The following is an 18,844-nucleotide window of genomic DNA, read 5'->3' as shown; positions in this document are numbered from 1 at the left end:
GTAGGGAAGTATTGGATGACATTTTTAGCTAATTGGTTATTTTTAGCCTTATGCATTATTTTAGCTGTTTGAAGATGAACTATATCAGCAAGTTGAAGTATTTGTCATTTTAGAAATAATAGGCGGCATTATGAATTATCCTTACTGACCTTTTTTGCAGTACATTTAGCGAGTGAAGATTTCTTTTATAGTTATTAGCCCATATTTCCCACACAATAAGTAAGATATGGTAGAACCAGAGAGCAATAAAGAGTTCGGAGTGATTTCTGATTGAGAACAAATTTTGCTTTGTTCAATATTGAAATATTTCTGGCCACTTTATGTTGTATATTTTGTAATATGAGGTTTCCTGCTCATATTTTCATCTATTGTGATCCCCAGAAATTTATTTTCGTTCACCCTTTCAATGTCTACACCGTCTATTTGTATTTGCTGGTGCGTGTCCTTTCTGCTGTTATCAAACAGCATGATTTTAGTTTTATTTAGGTTCAAGAACAATCTATTATCATCAAACCATCTTTTTAGTGTGACCATTTCTTCTCTGATAATTTTGCTGACACATTATTGTGACTTTTTGTATTATAACAAGCCACGCTTATCCCAGAATAAGGATAAGCGGCACGGGAAATGGATGGGTGGATGTTATTGTAACAAGAGAAAGTGAATATTTCCACCTTTAATTAAAAGGATGCACATTACTGTCACCTGTGCTTATGCTTTTATTGCTGTTCCATAGGGTAAAAGACAAATAAGTCATGCATTCCAACTACGCTTGACGGCTCGCATTCTTCAGCTGACTATTGCTGATATGAGCGGATATCAACCACTCCTTGGCTTCACAAATGTTTTCAACACAAATCACAGCATAATCACAGCAATATACTAAGTTCTATGTGAAGTATTTCCCAATATACTAAGTTCTATGTGAAGTATTTCCATAATGCCTCATATTAACTCTCTAACAAGATCTCAGTGTATAGACTGGTCATATATCTCATCTCGTTTCATATTATCTACATACTGTATTGTATATATAACTCTGGAAAGAACTGTTGATTTTGTTAATACTTGGGTTGTTTATATTGTTTATTTTTCTATATTGTGTATTTTGTACTGCTTAACTGACTCTGCACTCTTGCTGCTGTGCAATGCAAATTTCCCCACTGAGGGACGAATAAAGGCAAATCTTAATCTTAATCTCTTAAACAACATAAGTAGCTGTTGGAATAAACTTCATGGAATGCCGGTTGAACTGTCGTTCTTACAAAATAGAGACCCCGAATAGAGACCCCCACACTGAATAATAGACCATAGATACTAACTGTATGCATGGATGCTGATAAAGACTGTGTACATTGACTAAGTAGAAAAGGGGATTGATTGTTGGTAATCACTACTTTTCATGTTACTGCCGTACTCCTCTTCCTGGTCACTCCCAAGTCCAACCTGTTCAACCTGTCTGCACCAAGCACCGAGAACAGGCAGTGAATCGTGTCAAAGCAGACGAAGGTGTAGGCTGAGCAGGATTAGCGTCATTATTTTTGCGCTATTCACCGCCAACATATGTAACCCCAGGATTTTCATCTTTTGTCTCATTATATTCTTCCTTATTTTTGTAGCAAAGCCTATGTAGAAGAAGAGGAGGAGTAGGAGGGGGGGCCATGGAGGCGGATAACACAGAGGATATTGAATCTCTGATGGAGGACATGGAATATATCCCTGGTCACTTCCACTTGGACTTAAACCTCAACTGTGATCCTTCTGGACCTGTGAAACTGAGGCACAGAGACACGTACCTGAAACAGGAGAGCCTCAGCGGGGAGCTGGAGGCTGAAGCCGGATATTTACAGTATGCTGTTCGGAATCTTCTCGGCCTGCTGGCTTTTCACCTCGACCATCTTCAAAGCGCTGAGGAAATATTCAGGTGCTTCATTGTTACAGAAGAATAACCACTACGGTCCAAAGACAGCGGTTTGTTTGACTCTGGAGTCAATATTCATTTCCCTCAGGCGAGGCCAGGGGCCATATTGTAACGTGACACTTGCAGCCATGTTTGTACTTAAGTCAGATATTGTTTAGTTAAGGTTTGAGTACGCTATTGTGCACTCGGGTCTCAACCATCTCAGTTGAGCATTCATCCATGACTGGTCTCCAGTCACTGGAGTTCAGCTTATTCATCGATGTTAATGATAAGCAATGACAACAATGGCCGCTCAATGACTCCAAAGGTCATTGGTTTTCCAATTATTCATTCAATATACGGTAGAGCCCAACATTTTGTAGGGGTTGACCACCAACAAACGGCTAAATACAAATAGACGGTGTAGACATTGAAAAGGTGAAGGAAAATACATTTCTGGGCATCACAATAAATGAAAATTTGAGCTGGAAATCTCATATTACAAACATAAAGTGGCCAGAAATATTTCAATATTGAACAAGGCAAAATTTATTCCCAATCAGAAATCACTCCACACTCTTTATTGCTCTCTGGTTCTACCATATTTTACTTATTGTGTGGAAATATGGGCTAATAACTATAAAAGCAATCTTCACTCGCTAAATGTACTGCAAAAAAGGTCGGTAAGGATAATTCATAATGCCGCCTACAGAGAACATACTAACTCCTTATTTCTAAAATCACAAATACTTCAACTTGATGATATAGTTCATGTTCAAACAGCTAAAATAATGCATAAGGCAAAAAATAACCAATTAGCTAAAAATGTCATCCAATACTTCTCTACAAGAGAGGAGAAATATGATCTCAGGGAAGAACTACATTTGAAACACTTCTATGCTAGGACTACGTTAAAAAGCCATAGCATTTCAGTATGTGGAATCAAACTATGGAATGGATTGAGTAAGGAAATCAAACAATGCACAACGATGAGCCAATTCAAGAAACAATACAAGCAGTTGATGTTTGCTAAATACAAGGATGAAGAGTCTTGAACCAGTCATGATGTGCTATATATATCACTATATTGACACTTACTATGGTACCAATTATGGCATTGGATGCTCATATCACCTTGTATTTTGGCACGAGGTGCATTATTAAAAAAAAACAAAAAAAAAAACCTTAAACTGTATTATGGAAAGCAGGAAGTGAACAAATGTAACAGTTAGTGATTGTAAAAGTACCAAATGGAGGGGTAGGATTTAATAAGCTTTGCTTCTTCCTACTCCTTTTGGACATGTGGAACTGTGAACTGATTATGTGATGCATTCAATGGTAATCTGATGCATGTTCAAATGAAATAAAACCATTACCATTACCAAAAACAACATCAGAAATCAGCATAAAGTATAGTATACTCAGGCCTGGGGGGCCCTGGGGGTTTTCCCTAACTTGCCTAACTTTTCCAATAATATGTCCATCTCATGTGGTCTTTCAGGGGCATTTGTAAAGAAGACCCGGGTAACCTCAATGCTTGGGCCAATCTGGGTTATGTGTACGACAAGCTGGGAAGAGAGCTGGATGCTGCAGAATGTGTGGAGAAAGTGTCCCAGCTCATGGACTTAGAAAATGGAGAGAACCCCAAAGACGACACGAGGCACATGGCGGCCCGCTGCCTGGCCGAACAGGCCTACGTTTACCCCTATGATGTGGAACTGGACAGAGACGAGGACCTGAGGGAGAGACTTACGGCGGCCCTGATGCTGTATAAGAGAGCACTGAACTATGGGGGTCAACTGGTGAGGTGGAATCATGGACATCAGAACCAGTAGTAGGAGTAGAAGTCTATTTGTATTTAGTGGATCTGTATTTTTTTTTAAATACATAATACATAACATAAAATACCTTTTTATGAAAAATATTACTTTTTACATTCTGACTATGGGAGTCACAAGACACTCAAGGGTTTTCAGGAGGTTGGATTTGAACTTTACCTTTAAGAAAAATACAATGAAAAGATATGTGACAATATATCTACAAATTTAATTTCTATTATGTTACACTCTGGGCGTATGCTAGCAGCCCCGCCTACGCCAAAAAGACTGTATGACTGACAAAAGTACAGCGACCTTGGGTGTCCTGAAAGGCGCTTTGAAATAAAATTTTATATTATTATTATTATTAGTGGTTAGCGCGCAGACCTCACAGCTAGGAGACCAGGGTTCAATTCCACCCTCGGCCATCTCTGTGTGGAGTTTGCATGTTCTCCCCGTGCATGCGTGGGTTTTCTCCGGGTACTCCGGTTTCCTCTCACATTCCAAAAACATGCTAGGTTAATTGGCGACTCCAAATTGTCCATAGGTTTGAATTATTATTAAAAGGGCTCACTCCATTCATGCCGCTGTTCTAGGTGCTGAACCAATGCACAGTATGAACTCTCTTAAAGTCACATGCACATGGCAATGTATTAAAATGATCAAGTTCATTTCCAGGCTGCCCGGTGGACAAGTGGTTAGCACGCATGCCTCACAGCTAGGACACCTGAGTTCAATTCCACCCTCGTCCATCTCTTTGTGGAGTTTGCGTGGGTTTCCTCCCACATTTCAAAAACATGCTAGGTTAATTAGCGACTCCAAATTGTCCATAGGTATGAATGTGAGTGTGAATGGTTGTTTGTCTATATGTGCCCTGTGATTGGCTGGCCACCAGTCCAAGGTGTACCCCGCCTTTCACCCGAAGACAGCTGGGAGAGGCTCCAGCAGCCCCCGCGACCCTTGTGAGGATAAGTGGAAGAATATTAAGAATACTGCAATCTACAAATGTATTTTCTATTACGTTACACTCTGGGCGTATGCTAGCAGCCCCGCCTACGCCACTGATACAAAAAGACTATGACTGACAAAAGGGCTCACTCCGTTCATGCCGTTGTTCGAGGTGCTGAACCAATGACCAAAGTCAGACACACATGCACATGGCAATGTATTAAAACGATCGAGTTCATTTCCAATTATTGCGTGATTTATTTATTGATTATTGTCCCAAAACTGGGGGCCACAGGACATTTGTTTTCTGAACGAGAAATCTTGTCACGTTTTTATCTCCCCTACTAGACACCCCTAACTCTGACAAAAGGTTCCATGTCCAAAATGATTCTGAATCTTTAAGGCATACCTAAGTATGCATGTTTTAAATTCATAATTCATCAAAAATGATGATTTTTTTTTCATGAAAATGTTCATTTTAATTCGGCCAAATTATGAATATTTGCAACACATGTATTCATTTTTGGCCTGTCTGAAGTAATCATGAATCTGTTTTTCAGATACCAGTAGAGGAAAAAAGAAGCTGGTACTTTAAGATGGCAACCATTTATATAAGGTATACAACTAATATGATATAGTACTTTTCTAAAATGATCAAAGTATTGGCGTAATATTGTTTGGTTGTCTCTACTTGCAGACTGGATGACATAGTCAAGACTAAAGAGGACGTGGAATATTCCAGACTTTCTCACTATAATAAAGGACTGAGACTTCTCAGACAAACGCTTGAATCTGAGAAACCACAACAAAAAGGTAAACACATGAACGCAACGCGTGTTTACAATGTAAATCAACTTAAAGCACTACTTGTCTATACAATCTGTTACTTGGTGGTAAAAGTCCGATCCCCTTCTGTTGAGATTGGATATGTAATCCTCCATCTTGGCAGTCAAATTCATTCATTCATCAGAACATAAACATAATGTATTTGTCTTGCCTCCCCTGGTCATCATATCTACTTAGTCTATTGGGTGACAACACTTGAACACAACACTTAAAAATGACCGTCTCGTTTGCAGCCCTCTCCTGGTGTTACATTGGCATCATGCTGGAGAGACAGGATGAGTTCATCGCAGTGCCAATGTCGGTACATGACTGTGGCTACTCGGCCACTGATCCTCTATCCTGCTATGGAACTGTAAGTGCTAACTCCCGGGGTGTTCAAAATTTGTGGTATTTTTTTTTAAATTCCTTCTAAAAAATATAATTTAATAAAAAAGCCAGCAAGAGTATATATGTAAAAATATATCAGTAAATTTGCAAGAATAAAGTCAAAATATTGAGAGATTTTTTTTTTTTATAAGAATAACATAATATTGTGGAGAAAAATAAGTGGGGCCGTGAGAAATGTGGCTCAGACGCCATTTACGGTCATTTTTATTGGCCGAATTTGCCATTCTAAAAAACATAATTTAATAAAAAAAAGCCAACAACGGAAAAAATTAAAAAATCATCAGTAAATTTGCAAGAATAAAGTCAAAATATTAAGAGAAAAAACTTTCTGAGAATAACATAATATTGTGGAGAAAAAGAACATTATTTAAGTACAGCGCTGCTCGAGAAGTGGGGCGATAATATTCATACATACATATTTCTTCTTTTTTTTGGGGGGGGGGGGTTCTGTCCACCAGTAGGGGCATTTGATGAAATAATGGAAAACCACTGTTTTAGTAGCATGAACTTTGAATATTAAAATTAAAAACATTATTTTTTAGAAGTCCGAATGAATGATATAAATATGAATATGAAAAACAAACAAAAAAATTACATTGTGGAAAAACTTGTAATGTTACAGGAATAAAGTGAAAATATGAGAATCAAATCATTCAAGAGAAGAAAATTTTCAAGAGGAAAATGGAAAAATGAAAATAAAGTCAAAATAGCAAGAAAAAAACAAAAGAAAAAAAGTTTAAAAAATTGTATGTAAAAAGTGTATTTTTCAAAAGTCATAACATTATGAGAAAGAAACAAAACAAAAATATTATCATTTTTGGAAAATTAGGTTGAGAAAAAAGTTATAATATTACTGGACTCAAGTCAAAATATTGTGGGAATACATTTCTAATTTACAAAAACAAATTTAACAGGATTATTTAAGGAAAATTTTACATATTTGAAACATCAAAAATGGAAATAAATCACCGAAAAACGCAGAAGCTTTACAAAGCTGTGATGCCGTTGAAGTATATACAACATCTTAGCATATCAAAACATCTGTTTCTGCATTTTTCATGAAATATTATGAATCACAAACTCCGACAAAACCTTTTCTGAACTTGAATATTTTCTTTGGCAAAACTAGCGGCAGGAAGGGCCTTCGCTTCCTATGCTCCATAAACGCAAATATATTCACTTTTGTTTTGTTTTGTAGGCCATAAAGTTGGCAAATGATGACGCATTCATCCTCAACCTCCTGGCCAAGCTGTTTTTTCTGCTGGGCAAACACGAGATGGCCACGGGGATCTGCAACATGGCTCTCAATGTGCTTCCAGATCCGGAGCTCAACTGGCAGGCGTACTGTACCCTCGCCAAGGTACGAGATCATCAGGAATCTTAGCATTACCTCGTATTTATAGGTGATCACATGGTTTGTCTGGTATCAGGCCCCCAAGTGTCAGTGTCACTTAGGGGCATGATACCATGTGATGACCTTATTATCACATACTATTTAATCATGAGCTTATTATCACGTACTATTTAATCAAAAGACCATTTTGTTTCCAGAAAATGTTCAGTTTATTACATGTATTATATCTAAACAGTGTAAACACAATAATTGCAAAAAATATTTCAACAATAATATTTTATCAACAGTCTTATCTTATCAATGTCTGACAATTAAAGTTCCATTAATCAAGTTTGGGTTTTTTGGTGACTGGAGAATCACTAGACACTAAGCACTCGTGTGATGTTCTCTGATTGGTTGTTTCACGGGCACGATACCAGAGCAGCGCGCTCTGAGTGGACAGCTACGGGGGCTGATACTGGACATGGTTAAAGTCTATATTTTATCAGTATCACTGCCCTGGGCTTTGACACAGTATCATTTCGGCCTTTTCCCGTATCATTCATGGGCGGTTTCTAGGGTACAGGGACAATTAATACTGTAGTATGTGATAAAGTAAATTTCTTACCAACCTTTTGGGTGTTAAGTTGCTGTGTGATGAGTTTAAGCTTCTTTGTAAAATGACACCGTGAGTGTCTATATTATATTGAGTCATGACAAACTGAAGTTAACAGGAGTTTTTTTTTTTTTCGGAGCGAATAATTGGCTCCTATATAAACTATACAGTATATGTACAAATCTTGTTTTTTTTTTGCACGCAATCAATCAACGAATGAATGAACAAAAAATATTGCTCCTTTTTAGATCAACACAATGCTTTACATCAGGGATCTACAAAAGGCCAAAATCGGGGAAGGCGGAATCCCGGACAGACAAATGCTAACTGAAGCCCGGAAAAACCTGGATAAAGTTTTGACCGTGTGTCCAAGTTTGAGGACTCACCTGGAGATGGCTCAGGTAGGACACAAATGAGACCCGACATTTGACATTTGACCCCATTGTGCTTTTCACGCTAGGTGTACTACTACATGGGTGTCGATGCGCTGCAGGAGAGCCTTTTGGTGGACGAAGGAGCAATAAACAACGCCTTGGTGAGTCTGTCTCATACGCTGCAGTACGAACTGGGTGACAGCTTGCCTGAAGTCCATTTGCTCAGAGGACGCTGCCTCCTGCTGAAAGGCGAGGAACAAAACGCCGCAGACTGTTTCAAACACGCTCTGGACTTGGAGAGACCCGCAGGCGTTGATACCACAGCCCTGCGCTGCCTCCTACAGGCCTTACTGGCTCTGTTCATGCAGGGGGACCCCGACCCCGTACACATCATCACCCAGATGGAGCAGTGCGTGCAAAAAGCGGAGGAGAAGTACCCCGAGTATGTGGTTAAAGCCGAGCTGAGGTGCCTTTACAGGACAAACACAGCGGAGGTCACGGAGTTGTCTCGGGCGCTCATCAGGACCGGACGACTCGAACTGGTCAGGAGGCTTCTGGAGACGGTGGCGCCGAAACAAACCAAGAAGAGACCGTTTACAAGATCTTTCTCCTTTGCTTGATGCAAAAGTACACTATACTATACTATACTTTACTGTGAACTGTACTACTCTACTAAAATGAGTAGTATTTTAAAGCAGTCACCAGGATGCCGCATTTGGATTCAATGCTTGCTTCCATAGAATAAGACAGGTGGGGGCGGGTTTAGGTAGTTGGGGGCTAAAGAAGAACTTAGTGAGTGTCAATTTCTCCACCTGACCATCCAGTCGTTCTTCCTCGTCAAGCCGAACACAATAAGCACTATATCGAATGGATGGATTGACGTGTGACTTTATATAATAATAATAATAATAATAATAATAATGGTATTACTGTCTTCAGTGTGTATCTTCAGATATCATTAAAATAAGGTGAAATTGCTTGGCTGGGGCGTGGGGGTTGTTTTTTTGAATGTTGTTACTAGTTTTAATTATCTGTGTTGCTTCACCATCATTCAGGTAATATAATATTAATAATGCTTACAAATAAAAAATACAAATTTCCAGTCATGACATACTATAGATAAGAAGAGTAGTGGTAGGATAGAAAATTAATGTCGATATACTGTATTTAAGACATTTAATACATTTTCAATTACTCCATATTTTGTAATAATTTCCATATTTTCTCATAAGTGCCACTGAATAATCTTCATACATATTCTTCTGGTACTTTTTTCTCATAATATTTTGTACTTTATTCCCATATTAGAACCTTTTTCCCCAAACTCATTTTACAAAAATTATACTAAAATGACATTATTTTTCCTCATAATATTTTCTACTTTTTTCCCATATTTTAACTTTTTACTCAACCTCAGTTTACAAAAATTATACTAAAATGACATTATTTTCCTCATGATATTTCGTACTTTATTTTCATATGATAACTTTTTCCTCAACCTCAGTTTACAAAAATATACAAAAATGAAATGCTTTCCTCATATTTTTTTTACTTTATTCCCATATTATAACTTTTTCCTCAAACTCTTTACAAAAATTATACTAAAATGACATTATTTTTCCTCATATTATTTTGTACTTTATTCCCATATTATAACTTTTCCCCAAACCCATTTTATAAAAATTACTCTAAAATGACATTATTTTTCCCTCATAATATTTTCTACTTTATTCCCAAAAAACTATTTCCCCAAACTCATTTTACAAAAATGATATTATTTTTCCTCATATTTTCAACTTTATTCCCATATTATAACTTTTTCCTTAACCTCAGTTTACAAAAATTATACTAAAATGACATTATTTTTCCTCATAATATTTTCTACTTTATTCCCATATTATAACTTTTCCCCCAAACTCTTTTTACAAAAATTATATTATACTAAAACAACATTATTTTTCCTTATAATATTTGGTACTTTATTCTCATATTATAACTTTTTCCTTAACCTCATTTTACAAAAATTATACTAAAATGACATTATTTTTCCTCAAAATATTTTCTACTTTATTCCCATATTTTAACTTTTTACTCAACCTCAGTTTACAAAAATTATACTAAAATGACATTATTTTCCTCATGATATTTCGTACTTTATTTTCATATGATAACTTTTTCCTCAACCTCAGTTTACAAAAATATACAAAAATGACATTATTTTTTCCTCATATTTTTTTTACTTTATTCCCATATTATAACTTTTTCCTCAAACTCTTTACAAAAATTATACTAAAATGACATTATTTTTCCTCATATTATTTTGTACTTTATTCCCATATTATAACTTTTCCCCAAACCCATTTTATAAAAATTACTCTAAAATGACATTATTTTTCCCTCATAATATTTTCTACTTTATTCCCAAAAAACTATTTCCCCAAACTCATTTTACAAAAATGATATTATTTTTCCTCATATTTTCAACTTTATTCCCATATTATAACTTTTTCCTTAACCTCAGTTTACAAAAATTATACTAAAATGACATTATTTTTCCTCATAATATTTTCTACTTTATTCCCATATTATAACTTTTCCCCCAAACTCATTTTACAAAAATTATATTATACTAAAACAACATTATTTTTCCTTATAATATTTGGTACTTTATTCTCATATTATAACTTTTTCCTTAACCTCATTTTACAAAAATTATACTAAAATGACATTATTTTTCCTCAAAATATTTTCTACTTTATTCCCATATTTTAACTTTTTACTCAACCTCAGTTTACAAAAATTATACTAAAATGACATTATTTTCCTCATGATATTTCGTACTTTATTTTCATATGATAACTTTTTCCTCAACCTCAGTTTACAAAAATATACAAAAATGACATTATTTTTTCCTCATATTTTTTTTACTTTATTCCCATATTATAACTTTTTCCTCAAACTCTTTACAAAAATTTAACTAAAATGACATTATTTTTCCTCATAATATTTTGTACTTTATTCCCATATTATAACTTTTCCCCAAACCCATTTTATAAAAATTACTCTAAAATGACATTATTTTTCCCTCATAATATTTTCTACTTTATTCCCAAAAAACTATTTCCCCAAACTCATTTTGCAAAAATTATACTAAAATATTATTTTTCCTCATATTTTCAACTTTATTCCCATATTATAACTTTTTTCTTAACCTCAGTTTACAAAAATTATACTAAAACGACATTATTTTTCCTCATATTTTGTATTTTATTCCCATATTATAACATTTTCCTCAACCTCAGGTTACAAAAATTATACTAAAATGACATTATTTTTCCTCATAATATTTTCTATTTTGTTCCCATATTATAACTTTTTCTTCAACCTCAATTTACAAAAAATATACTAAAATTATATAATTTGTAATAATTTTTCAAAGTTTATTTTCATAAATTTGACACATTTTTCTCATAAAAATAAAACCTTTTTTCTGTTAAAATTGTGACTTTATTCTCGTCACATGACCCCCCCCTGACGCACTTTGGACAACCTATGGCTAGTGCATGAGGCTGCAATCAAAATAAATTAACTATAGGAGAATAATTAATTAATCAGTTTATGAATCAATGGATGACTCATTGTGTTCTAGGTTAATCGCTAGGTTTTAGGACTCGGAAAGCAGTGCAGTAAGACCTTCTAAGGTGGAGTTCTTCACAAGTAGGTTTCCAGCTATGCATGCTTTCTCCGCTTTTGTTCTTTTTTTTTTTTTTTTAATATATCCATACAGTATATAAACACCACTTAAAATGAACAACACATAGGAATTACATTCATTTATATTTAAATTGTTTCTTATTATTATTTACTGCAAGTGAATTTAATTGAAATGCTATTTAAGCACCCATCAGTGAGCGTCCCCCCTCCTGCAAGGGCCTCGGCATGCATAATATGTTGCAAGTCTTTCAGGATTTTTTAGCCTTCCAGTGGTTGGACACACCTGCTTGACAAAACAATGACCACTTTTCAAAACATACAGTCGAAGCTCCATTCAGGTTCTACGGCATTGTTCAGCACACTTAGGTTGGACGACAGCCTCAGACTAGCTATACTTCTTTCCAGCTTTCCACTGTGTTAAGACGCCAGCTCAGTCAGGTAAGAAATGTTTACATTTTTTTGCCTTTTTTTTTTTTTTTTTTTTTTTAACCCAAACCAACATGTCGGAGGTGCATGGTGATTGGCTTTTCTGGGGTTATCATCACCTTGTCATCATTCTATAAGGGGAACCTGGAGACGGCCTTATTGCTGCTTCAACGCCTCGGATGACGCCCTTGACACTCCTCAGTATATTCCATCAGGAATTTTCTACTCTTTTAACTCACTTTTAATTAACTTAGCTGTAACTTGTTATGTTAAGGAACATCACAGGTTTATATACAGGTTCACTATTTAAAAGAGCTTATTCTAAACTAAACCAGGGGTGTCCAAAGTGCTGCCTGTGGGGGGCCTGCAGCACGTTCTAAAACATAGAATTTAACATGAAAACTGAAAAAATAACAACAAAGTGGAAAAATCAACAGTAATTTTACAAGAACAAAGTGAAAATATTATGAGAAAAAAACAATAATTTAATGAAAAAAATGTCTAAAATAACATAATATGTGAAAAAATAATTTTCGCAGCATGAAGTTGAAATAATAAAGACAAAAGACGCTATTTTAAAAGGTTTTCATGAAACACAAATAAAATAAATTAAATTGTAATATTTGGAAAGTAAGGTTATAATTAATGTTATGAGAATAAATTCAAAATTTTAAGAAAAAATATGTATTCTAACAAGAAAAAAATAAGGACAAATAAGGAAGAAAAGACTGAAGTTCATACGCTTTTTAATGTAATTTTTTTTCTTGAAATACATATTCTTATAACCTCTTAGTACTGTATACGTATGTGTTGGTTTATTACCCACCTCTTTAAATATGTTTTTAATGTCTCAATTTTTATATCTGCTGTGCCCCGCCCCGCTTTTACTCATGTTTTGACTGTGTATTAACGAATGAATGTTGTATTTTAATGTATCTTTTACTTTGTTTACTTGCTTTATTCAACTCCATTCTTCTGTAAAGTGTATTTGAGGATTTTGAAAAGCGCTATACAAATAAAATGTATTATTATTATTATTATTATAATGACCCTTGCATCCTTCAGTATGTAAGTAAGTGCTTACACAGTGAAGAAATAAATATACTGTATAGCCATATAATGTAAATATAATCTAAAATGTGTATACATAGAATATACTATATATATATATATAAATACACTGTGCATAAGTAAATAAATGAGAGCAATAAAATAGCATAAATAGTCAATAGTGGCCTATACGTGGTCATTATTCAGAAACTACAAAAGTCACTGCAGACTTCTTCAGTCCTAAAACTTTCGATGTGGAGTTTCCATGTTGATGTCCGTGTTGTCGTACTGTGACATCATCTATCATGTGCTTGTAACAACGTCCTAACATCTCTCCCCAAAAAGATTTTTGAGTGTTTTTTTTTTTTCGGGTATAAGTGTTGAGGTGCAGTTTATGGTGTGATTTACTTGTCTTCTTTGATCATCCAGCATGACGGCCAAAGCGACTCTGACAGAGTGGAACACGGGCCTTTTTGGCTGTTGTGAAGACAAATGCTCTTGTAAGAACCACTTCCTACACTAACGTATATAATCCTCACAATTGATATTTTGTTTCCACCTGGCAGAAATGTTAGGAATCTTAGCTATTTTTGGGGGGGGGATACTAAACTTAAACCATTCCACACCCACAATGTTGCACTTTGTTGATTGCTCAACAGAGAACCTGTACAACGAGAAAAGTTCTTGGAATGACAACCTAATGATGTTCTTTGTTCTATGGTACTTTGTCAATCAGGGGAACGTGTACAGAACAAGAACCCAATACATTGTGGTGCATAGTTGGATTAAAAAAAATATACGTATATATACATATATATATAGTATATATATCTGAATGAATAACTCATGCTGTTTTAAGGTTGATACTATTATTAGTAATATATATACGTATATATATATATATATATACGTACACATAGTGAAGGAATTATACACATGTTTTTGCCTAAATGGAGTATAAAATACAAGGCATTCAGATGACACATGCTGTGAGTGATATGTAGTATTCCATACTGGTCACTAGGTGTCAGTAATGTTACTGATTACTGGAACAACAGGCTCTTATTGCACCTTAATAATAATCCCTGATAAAAATGCCAAATAAAAACACGGAAAAGACCCAAACCAAGCTAAAACCCAACATCACTTCCTGTCCGCTCGCCACTCAGCTCCCCTCAGAAACACATTTATAGCATGTTTTGCCTAAATTGAGTATAAAATACAAGGCCTTCAGATGACACACTGTAAGTGATATGTAGTATTCTATACTGGTCACTAGGTGTCAGTAATGTTACTGATTGCTGGAACGACAGGCTCTTATTGCATCTTAATAATAATCCCTGATAAAAAATGCCAAATAAAACCACGGGCAAAACCCACACAAGATAAAACCCAATGTCACTTCCTGTCAGCTCGCCACTCAGCAAACACATTTATAGCATGTTTTGCCTAAATTTAGTAGATAATACAAGGCATTCAGATGACACACTGTGTCTGATATGTAGTATTCTACACTGGTCACTAGGTGTCAGTAATGTTACTGATTGCTGGAACAACAGGCTCTTATTGCATCTTAATAATAATCTCTGATAAAAATCCAAAATAAAAACACGAGCAAAACCCACACAAGATAAAACCCAACGTCACTTCCTGTCTACTCGCCACTCAGCACCCCTCAGAAACACATTTATAGCATGTTTTGCCTAAATTGAGTATAAAACACAAGGCATTCAGATGACACATTGTGAGTGATATGTAGTATTCTATACTGGTCACTAGGTGTCAGTAATGTTACTGAACAACAGGCTCTTATTGCATCTTAATAATAATTCCTGATAAAAATCGCAAATAAAAACAAGGGCAAAACCCAAACAAAGCTAAAACCCAACATCACTTCCTGTCTACTCGCCACTCAGCACCCCTCTGAAACCCATTAATAGCAACACAATAGGTGCCGGTTTGGGTGAACATCTCCCAAATACATATTCCAAATGTGTTGACTCAATTCAAACTCAAATCTGTTTTTTTCCAGGTTGCTATGGTTTCTTTTGCTGCCCTTGTCTGGCCTGCTCAGTGGCGGGAAAATTTGGGCAGAACCGATGCCTCCCAGTGTGCGACATGCTCAGCCCTGCTGCCTTGACAGCTTGTGGGATCCCTCTGTTTGCACCCCCTGCAGCTTTGTCTCTCAGAGTCGGTATCCGCAACAGATATGGTGTCAAGGTATGATGCATGGTACCTGATATCATGTACTAGTGTTGGGTTTCATTGGAACTTAACAATGTGGAAGTTCACCTTGGATAATAAGATAATTAATAATAAGACCTCTTGTTGTTCACAGGGCTCCATTTGTAAGGACATCATGACGTCGTGCTTCTGCATGTGGTGCTCGTGGTGTCAGATGCACCGTGAGCTGAAGTTTCGCAAGAAACACCCCACTGTCGTCAACATGCAGCCGGCATCCCTCTAGCGTCTCCTTGAAATCGAACAAATGCAGGCTTTCTGAGACAAGCTTGAGATATTCTGTCTTTTTACGGCTTATGGAATGATGATGTTGCAGCTAATTTCTAGTGAGATGACCTTTATTGGTACATAGTTAATTAATTAATACAAAAAAATAAGACATGTACCACAGTGGGGAATGTTAATCATTAAAGGGATAGATTTTTTTTTTTTTTTTTTTACATCAAGTCATATGACATCCCCCCACTTGGTCCTGTGAGCTGGGGTCATGGTACCAAATGGGCGGTAAGTCAACATACAACTTCCTGTTAAAAATCCAAACTACCCCTTGAGTATGTTCCTCAAAGATACTACTTCAATTCTTCAATTAACTATCTTTCAATTGCTATTCACAAATCCTCAATCCCAACAATTATTATCATTTTTGGGGCGGGCCCAGAGGTATGAGAAATTGTATGTGAAATTGTCAGAAGACTCAAGTAAATAAAACTGTCAAACTTGAGAAATGACAAATGATTGTATTCACCAAATTTGACCAGGCTCAGTACGTTAAGTTACAGTAAACATTACCAAGTACCGCGTGTAGTATTAGTATAGCTTACAGTGCAGCTTTACCTATAAATAAACACAGCACTGCTGAAAAAGATTTCCCTGGCACAACAGCGCCCTCACCTGGCTGTAAAGCGGTATGTGAGACAGAGCAGCATGTATCCTGTTCGTGTCTAATACTGTATTGAAGGGGTTATGTGATTTTTTTATACTAATCATAATAGAAATAAGGGGAACTTATCATACAAACATTATTACTAGTGTACAATACTGATCATTATTGTAAGTTTGTCAATACTTACAGAACGCAAGGGTGTCCAAACTTTTTCCACCGAGGTTCAGCATAGAGAAACATTGAAAAAAGTGGGGGGCAACGTTGTTCAATTGTGTACATTAAATATGCTAAAACCAATCCAGAATTGGTCAGTATATGGTAAACCAGTGTTTTTCAGCCTTTTTTTACATTGGACAAATCTTGCGGCACAGCACTAACCAAAAATGTTACAAAATGTCACCACGACTTCTCACGTGCATCACTAAGTCTATCGGAGGAACCAGGCAATCAGGTACGTGTTGCCACACGGACGAATATATTGTAGCGTCGTTGCTGACGCTAAGGAAATCACACAACTGTTGTCACTGACAAGCTCTTTATTGGCAACAAGAATAATGGCTACTGTCGGCCGTCACCGCCGTTGCAACTCCCGCCAGCAACACAACACACTCTCTCACCACCAGACACGCCCCCACCCCTGGTGCATTCACGGTCCCCCAGAACAGTCGGACACCCAAGAGCACAACGTAACATGCAAACATCAGGGTCGCTACATTGCCCCCCCCGTACAAAAACCCTCGCCCCGAGGGGGTCACACAAAGTCCCTGAGGTGGGCCGGAGGCCTTCTCTCCCTCTGAGGCCGCCCCGCAGGGGGCTCTCTGGATTGCACCTGCAGTCTTGGGGAAACCTGCTGGGGGGCAGGTGATAGGTCCAGGAATGGGAAAGAACGCTGGGACCCCCCAGGAGTGTTCGGGCGTGGGGGTGTGGCCTCCTGGTGCTGCTGGGGAGGTGCCTGAGGCCTCTGGCACTGCTGTGGGTGACCCTCGCCCAAGTACGGGGCCAACCTGTCCCTGTGGAGGACCACCCGTCTCCCCCTCGGCGGCAGTTGGACCCTATATACCACCTCCCCCAGCTTCTCCAAAACCTCACAAGGCCCCACCCAGTGGCTGTCCAATTTGGGGCACCTGCCCCTCCTCCTCTTTGGGCTATACACCCAAACCAAGTCTCGGGCTTCAAAATCCTTGCCCGTGGCCCTCATGTCGTAGTTCCTTTTCTGCCTTACGCCCGCCTTCTGCAGCTGGTCTCGAGCGAAAGCGTGCGCTGAGTCCATCCTGTCCTGCAGCCTCCTGGCGTATTCAGGACCAGGCGGGACCTCCGGCGCATCTGGAGGCCTACCAAAGACCATTTCCCCTGGCGTACGCAGTTCACGTCCCAGCATGAGCAAGGCAGGTGTGCATGATGTGGACTCCTGCACAGCTGATCTGTAGGCCCACAACACAAAAGGAAGGTGCGTGTCCCAGTCCCGCTGATGCTCTGCCGTGAGGATGGCGAGCTGCTTCGCGAGGGTTCTGTTGAACCGCTCAACCAGCCCATCACTCTGTGGGTGCAGGGGGGTGGTCCGCGTCTTCTGAATTCCCATTCGCCTGCACATTGCTGAGAACAGAGCCGATTCGAAGTTCCTCCCTTGGTCGCTGTGCAGGACCTCCGCTGCGCCGAATCGTGCAAACATGCCCTCCACCAGAGCGTCTGCAACGGTGCCTGCTTCCTGGTCCGGGATGGCATACGCCTCAGGCCACTTGGTGAAGTAGTCCATGGCGACCAGGACGTACCGGTTTCCGCTGTCCGTGCGGGGGAACGGGCCCAGTATGTCCACCGCCACCCTCTCCATCGGGGCCCCCACTGCCAGCTGCTGGAGTTGGGCACGTGACTGACCTGGGGGACCCTTGTGCGCCGTGCAGGGGTCACACCGTCGGCAGAAGTCCTCGACATCCCTCCTGAGCCGTCCCCAGTAGAAACTTTGCCGGAGCCGACGAAGTGTCTTTGACACCCCAAAGTGGCCTACTCCACTAGTCCCATGGGAAAAGCTCAGCACCTGTTGTCTCAGAGACCCGGGGACCACCACCTGCCATCTTTCTTCTCCGGTGGCTGGCTCTTTCCAGGCCCTCTGGAGCACTCCATCCTTAATCCGAAGTGCTCCAAACTGTGCATACAGTCCTTTAGTGGCTGGGGAGTGCCGCGCCACCTCGTCCCATGACGGAGTCTGCCCTGACTCCACCCACTGCAGCACTGGAAGTATATCTGCATCTTGCTCCTGCTGCATCCTCCAGTCAGGTGCGTCCACCATTTGCACCTCCCGACACGCAGGAACA

The 18,844-nt window shown here is 38.2% G+C and overlaps 2 protein-coding genes across 3 annotated transcripts; both read left to right on the top strand.

Moving 5' to 3' along the window:
* The first annotated feature begins 1,482 nt into the window (after positions 1-1,482).
* On the top strand, positions 1,483-9,252 carry ttc22 (tetratricopeptide repeat domain 22). 2 transcript variants are annotated; one of them, XM_078789964.1, is made up of 9 exons: positions 1,483-1,924; positions 3,402-3,702; positions 5,226-5,281; positions 5,363-5,478; positions 5,745-5,863; positions 7,097-7,258; positions 8,096-8,248; positions 8,308-8,382; positions 8,471-8,826. In XM_078789964.1, the coding sequence occupies exons 1-9, from the start codon at positions 1,662-1,664 to the stop codon at positions 8,684-8,686; spliced, it is 1,461 nt and encodes a 486-aa protein (XP_078646090.1). In that variant the 5' UTR covers positions 1,483-1,661; the 3' UTR covers positions 8,687-8,826. The 2 variants fall into 2 exon arrangements, with proteins under 2 accessions (XP_078646090.1, XP_057929130.2); XM_058073147.2 differs by having other exon boundaries at positions 1,485-1,924; positions 8,308-9,252.
* A 2,980-nt stretch (positions 9,253-12,232) lies between these two features.
* LOC131129514 (cornifelin-like) lies at positions 12,233-16,092 on the top strand. Its single transcript, XM_058073155.2, has 4 exons — positions 12,233-12,373; positions 13,841-13,911; positions 15,444-15,631; positions 15,750-16,092. The coding sequence occupies exons 2-4, from the start codon at positions 13,842-13,844 to the stop codon at positions 15,876-15,878; spliced, it is 387 nt and encodes a 128-aa protein (XP_057929138.2). The 5' UTR covers positions 12,233-12,373; position 13,841; the 3' UTR covers positions 15,879-16,092.
* The last annotated feature ends 2,752 nt before the right edge of the window (positions 16,093-18,844 follow it).

Source organism: Doryrhamphus excisus, linkage group LG4, assembly GCF_037039965.1.
Source record: "Doryrhamphus excisus strain RoL-2023G ecotype Guam linkage group LG4, RoL_Dexc_Guam_v1.1, whole genome shotgun sequence".
Taxonomy (NCBI): Eukaryota; Metazoa; Chordata; class Actinopteri; order Syngnathiformes; family Syngnathidae; genus Doryrhamphus; species Doryrhamphus excisus.
This window is presented reverse-complemented; position numbering and strand designations above follow the sequence as displayed.

What these genes read in the sequence shown, in the direction of transcription:
- ttc22 (XM_058073147.2), top strand. Translation starts at nt 1,662, where the DNA reads ATGGAGGCGGATAACACAGAGGATATTGAATCTCTGATGGAGGACATG. An exon ending in TGAGAAACCACAACAAAAAG is followed by an intron (nt 5,479 to 5,744) that starts GTAAACACATGA and finishes TCTCGTTTGCAG; the next exon opens with CCCTCTCCTGGTGTTACATT. An exon ending in CTCACCTGGAGATGGCTCAG is followed by an intron (nt 8,249 to 8,307) that starts GTAGGACACAAA and finishes TTTTCACGCTAG; the next exon opens with GTGTACTACTACATGGGTGT.
- LOC131129514 (XM_058073155.2), top strand. Translation starts at nt 13,842, where the DNA reads ATGACGGCCAAAGCGACTCTGACAGAGTGGAACACGGGCCTTTTTGGC. An exon ending in TTGTGAAGACAAATGCTCTT is followed by an intron (nt 13,912 to 15,443) that starts GTAAGAACCACT and finishes GTTTTTTTCCAG; the next exon opens with GTTGCTATGGTTTCTTTTGC. An exon ending in GCAACAGATATGGTGTCAAG is followed by an intron (nt 15,632 to 15,749) that starts GTATGATGCATG and finishes TGTTGTTCACAG; the next exon opens with GGCTCCATTTGTAAGGACAT.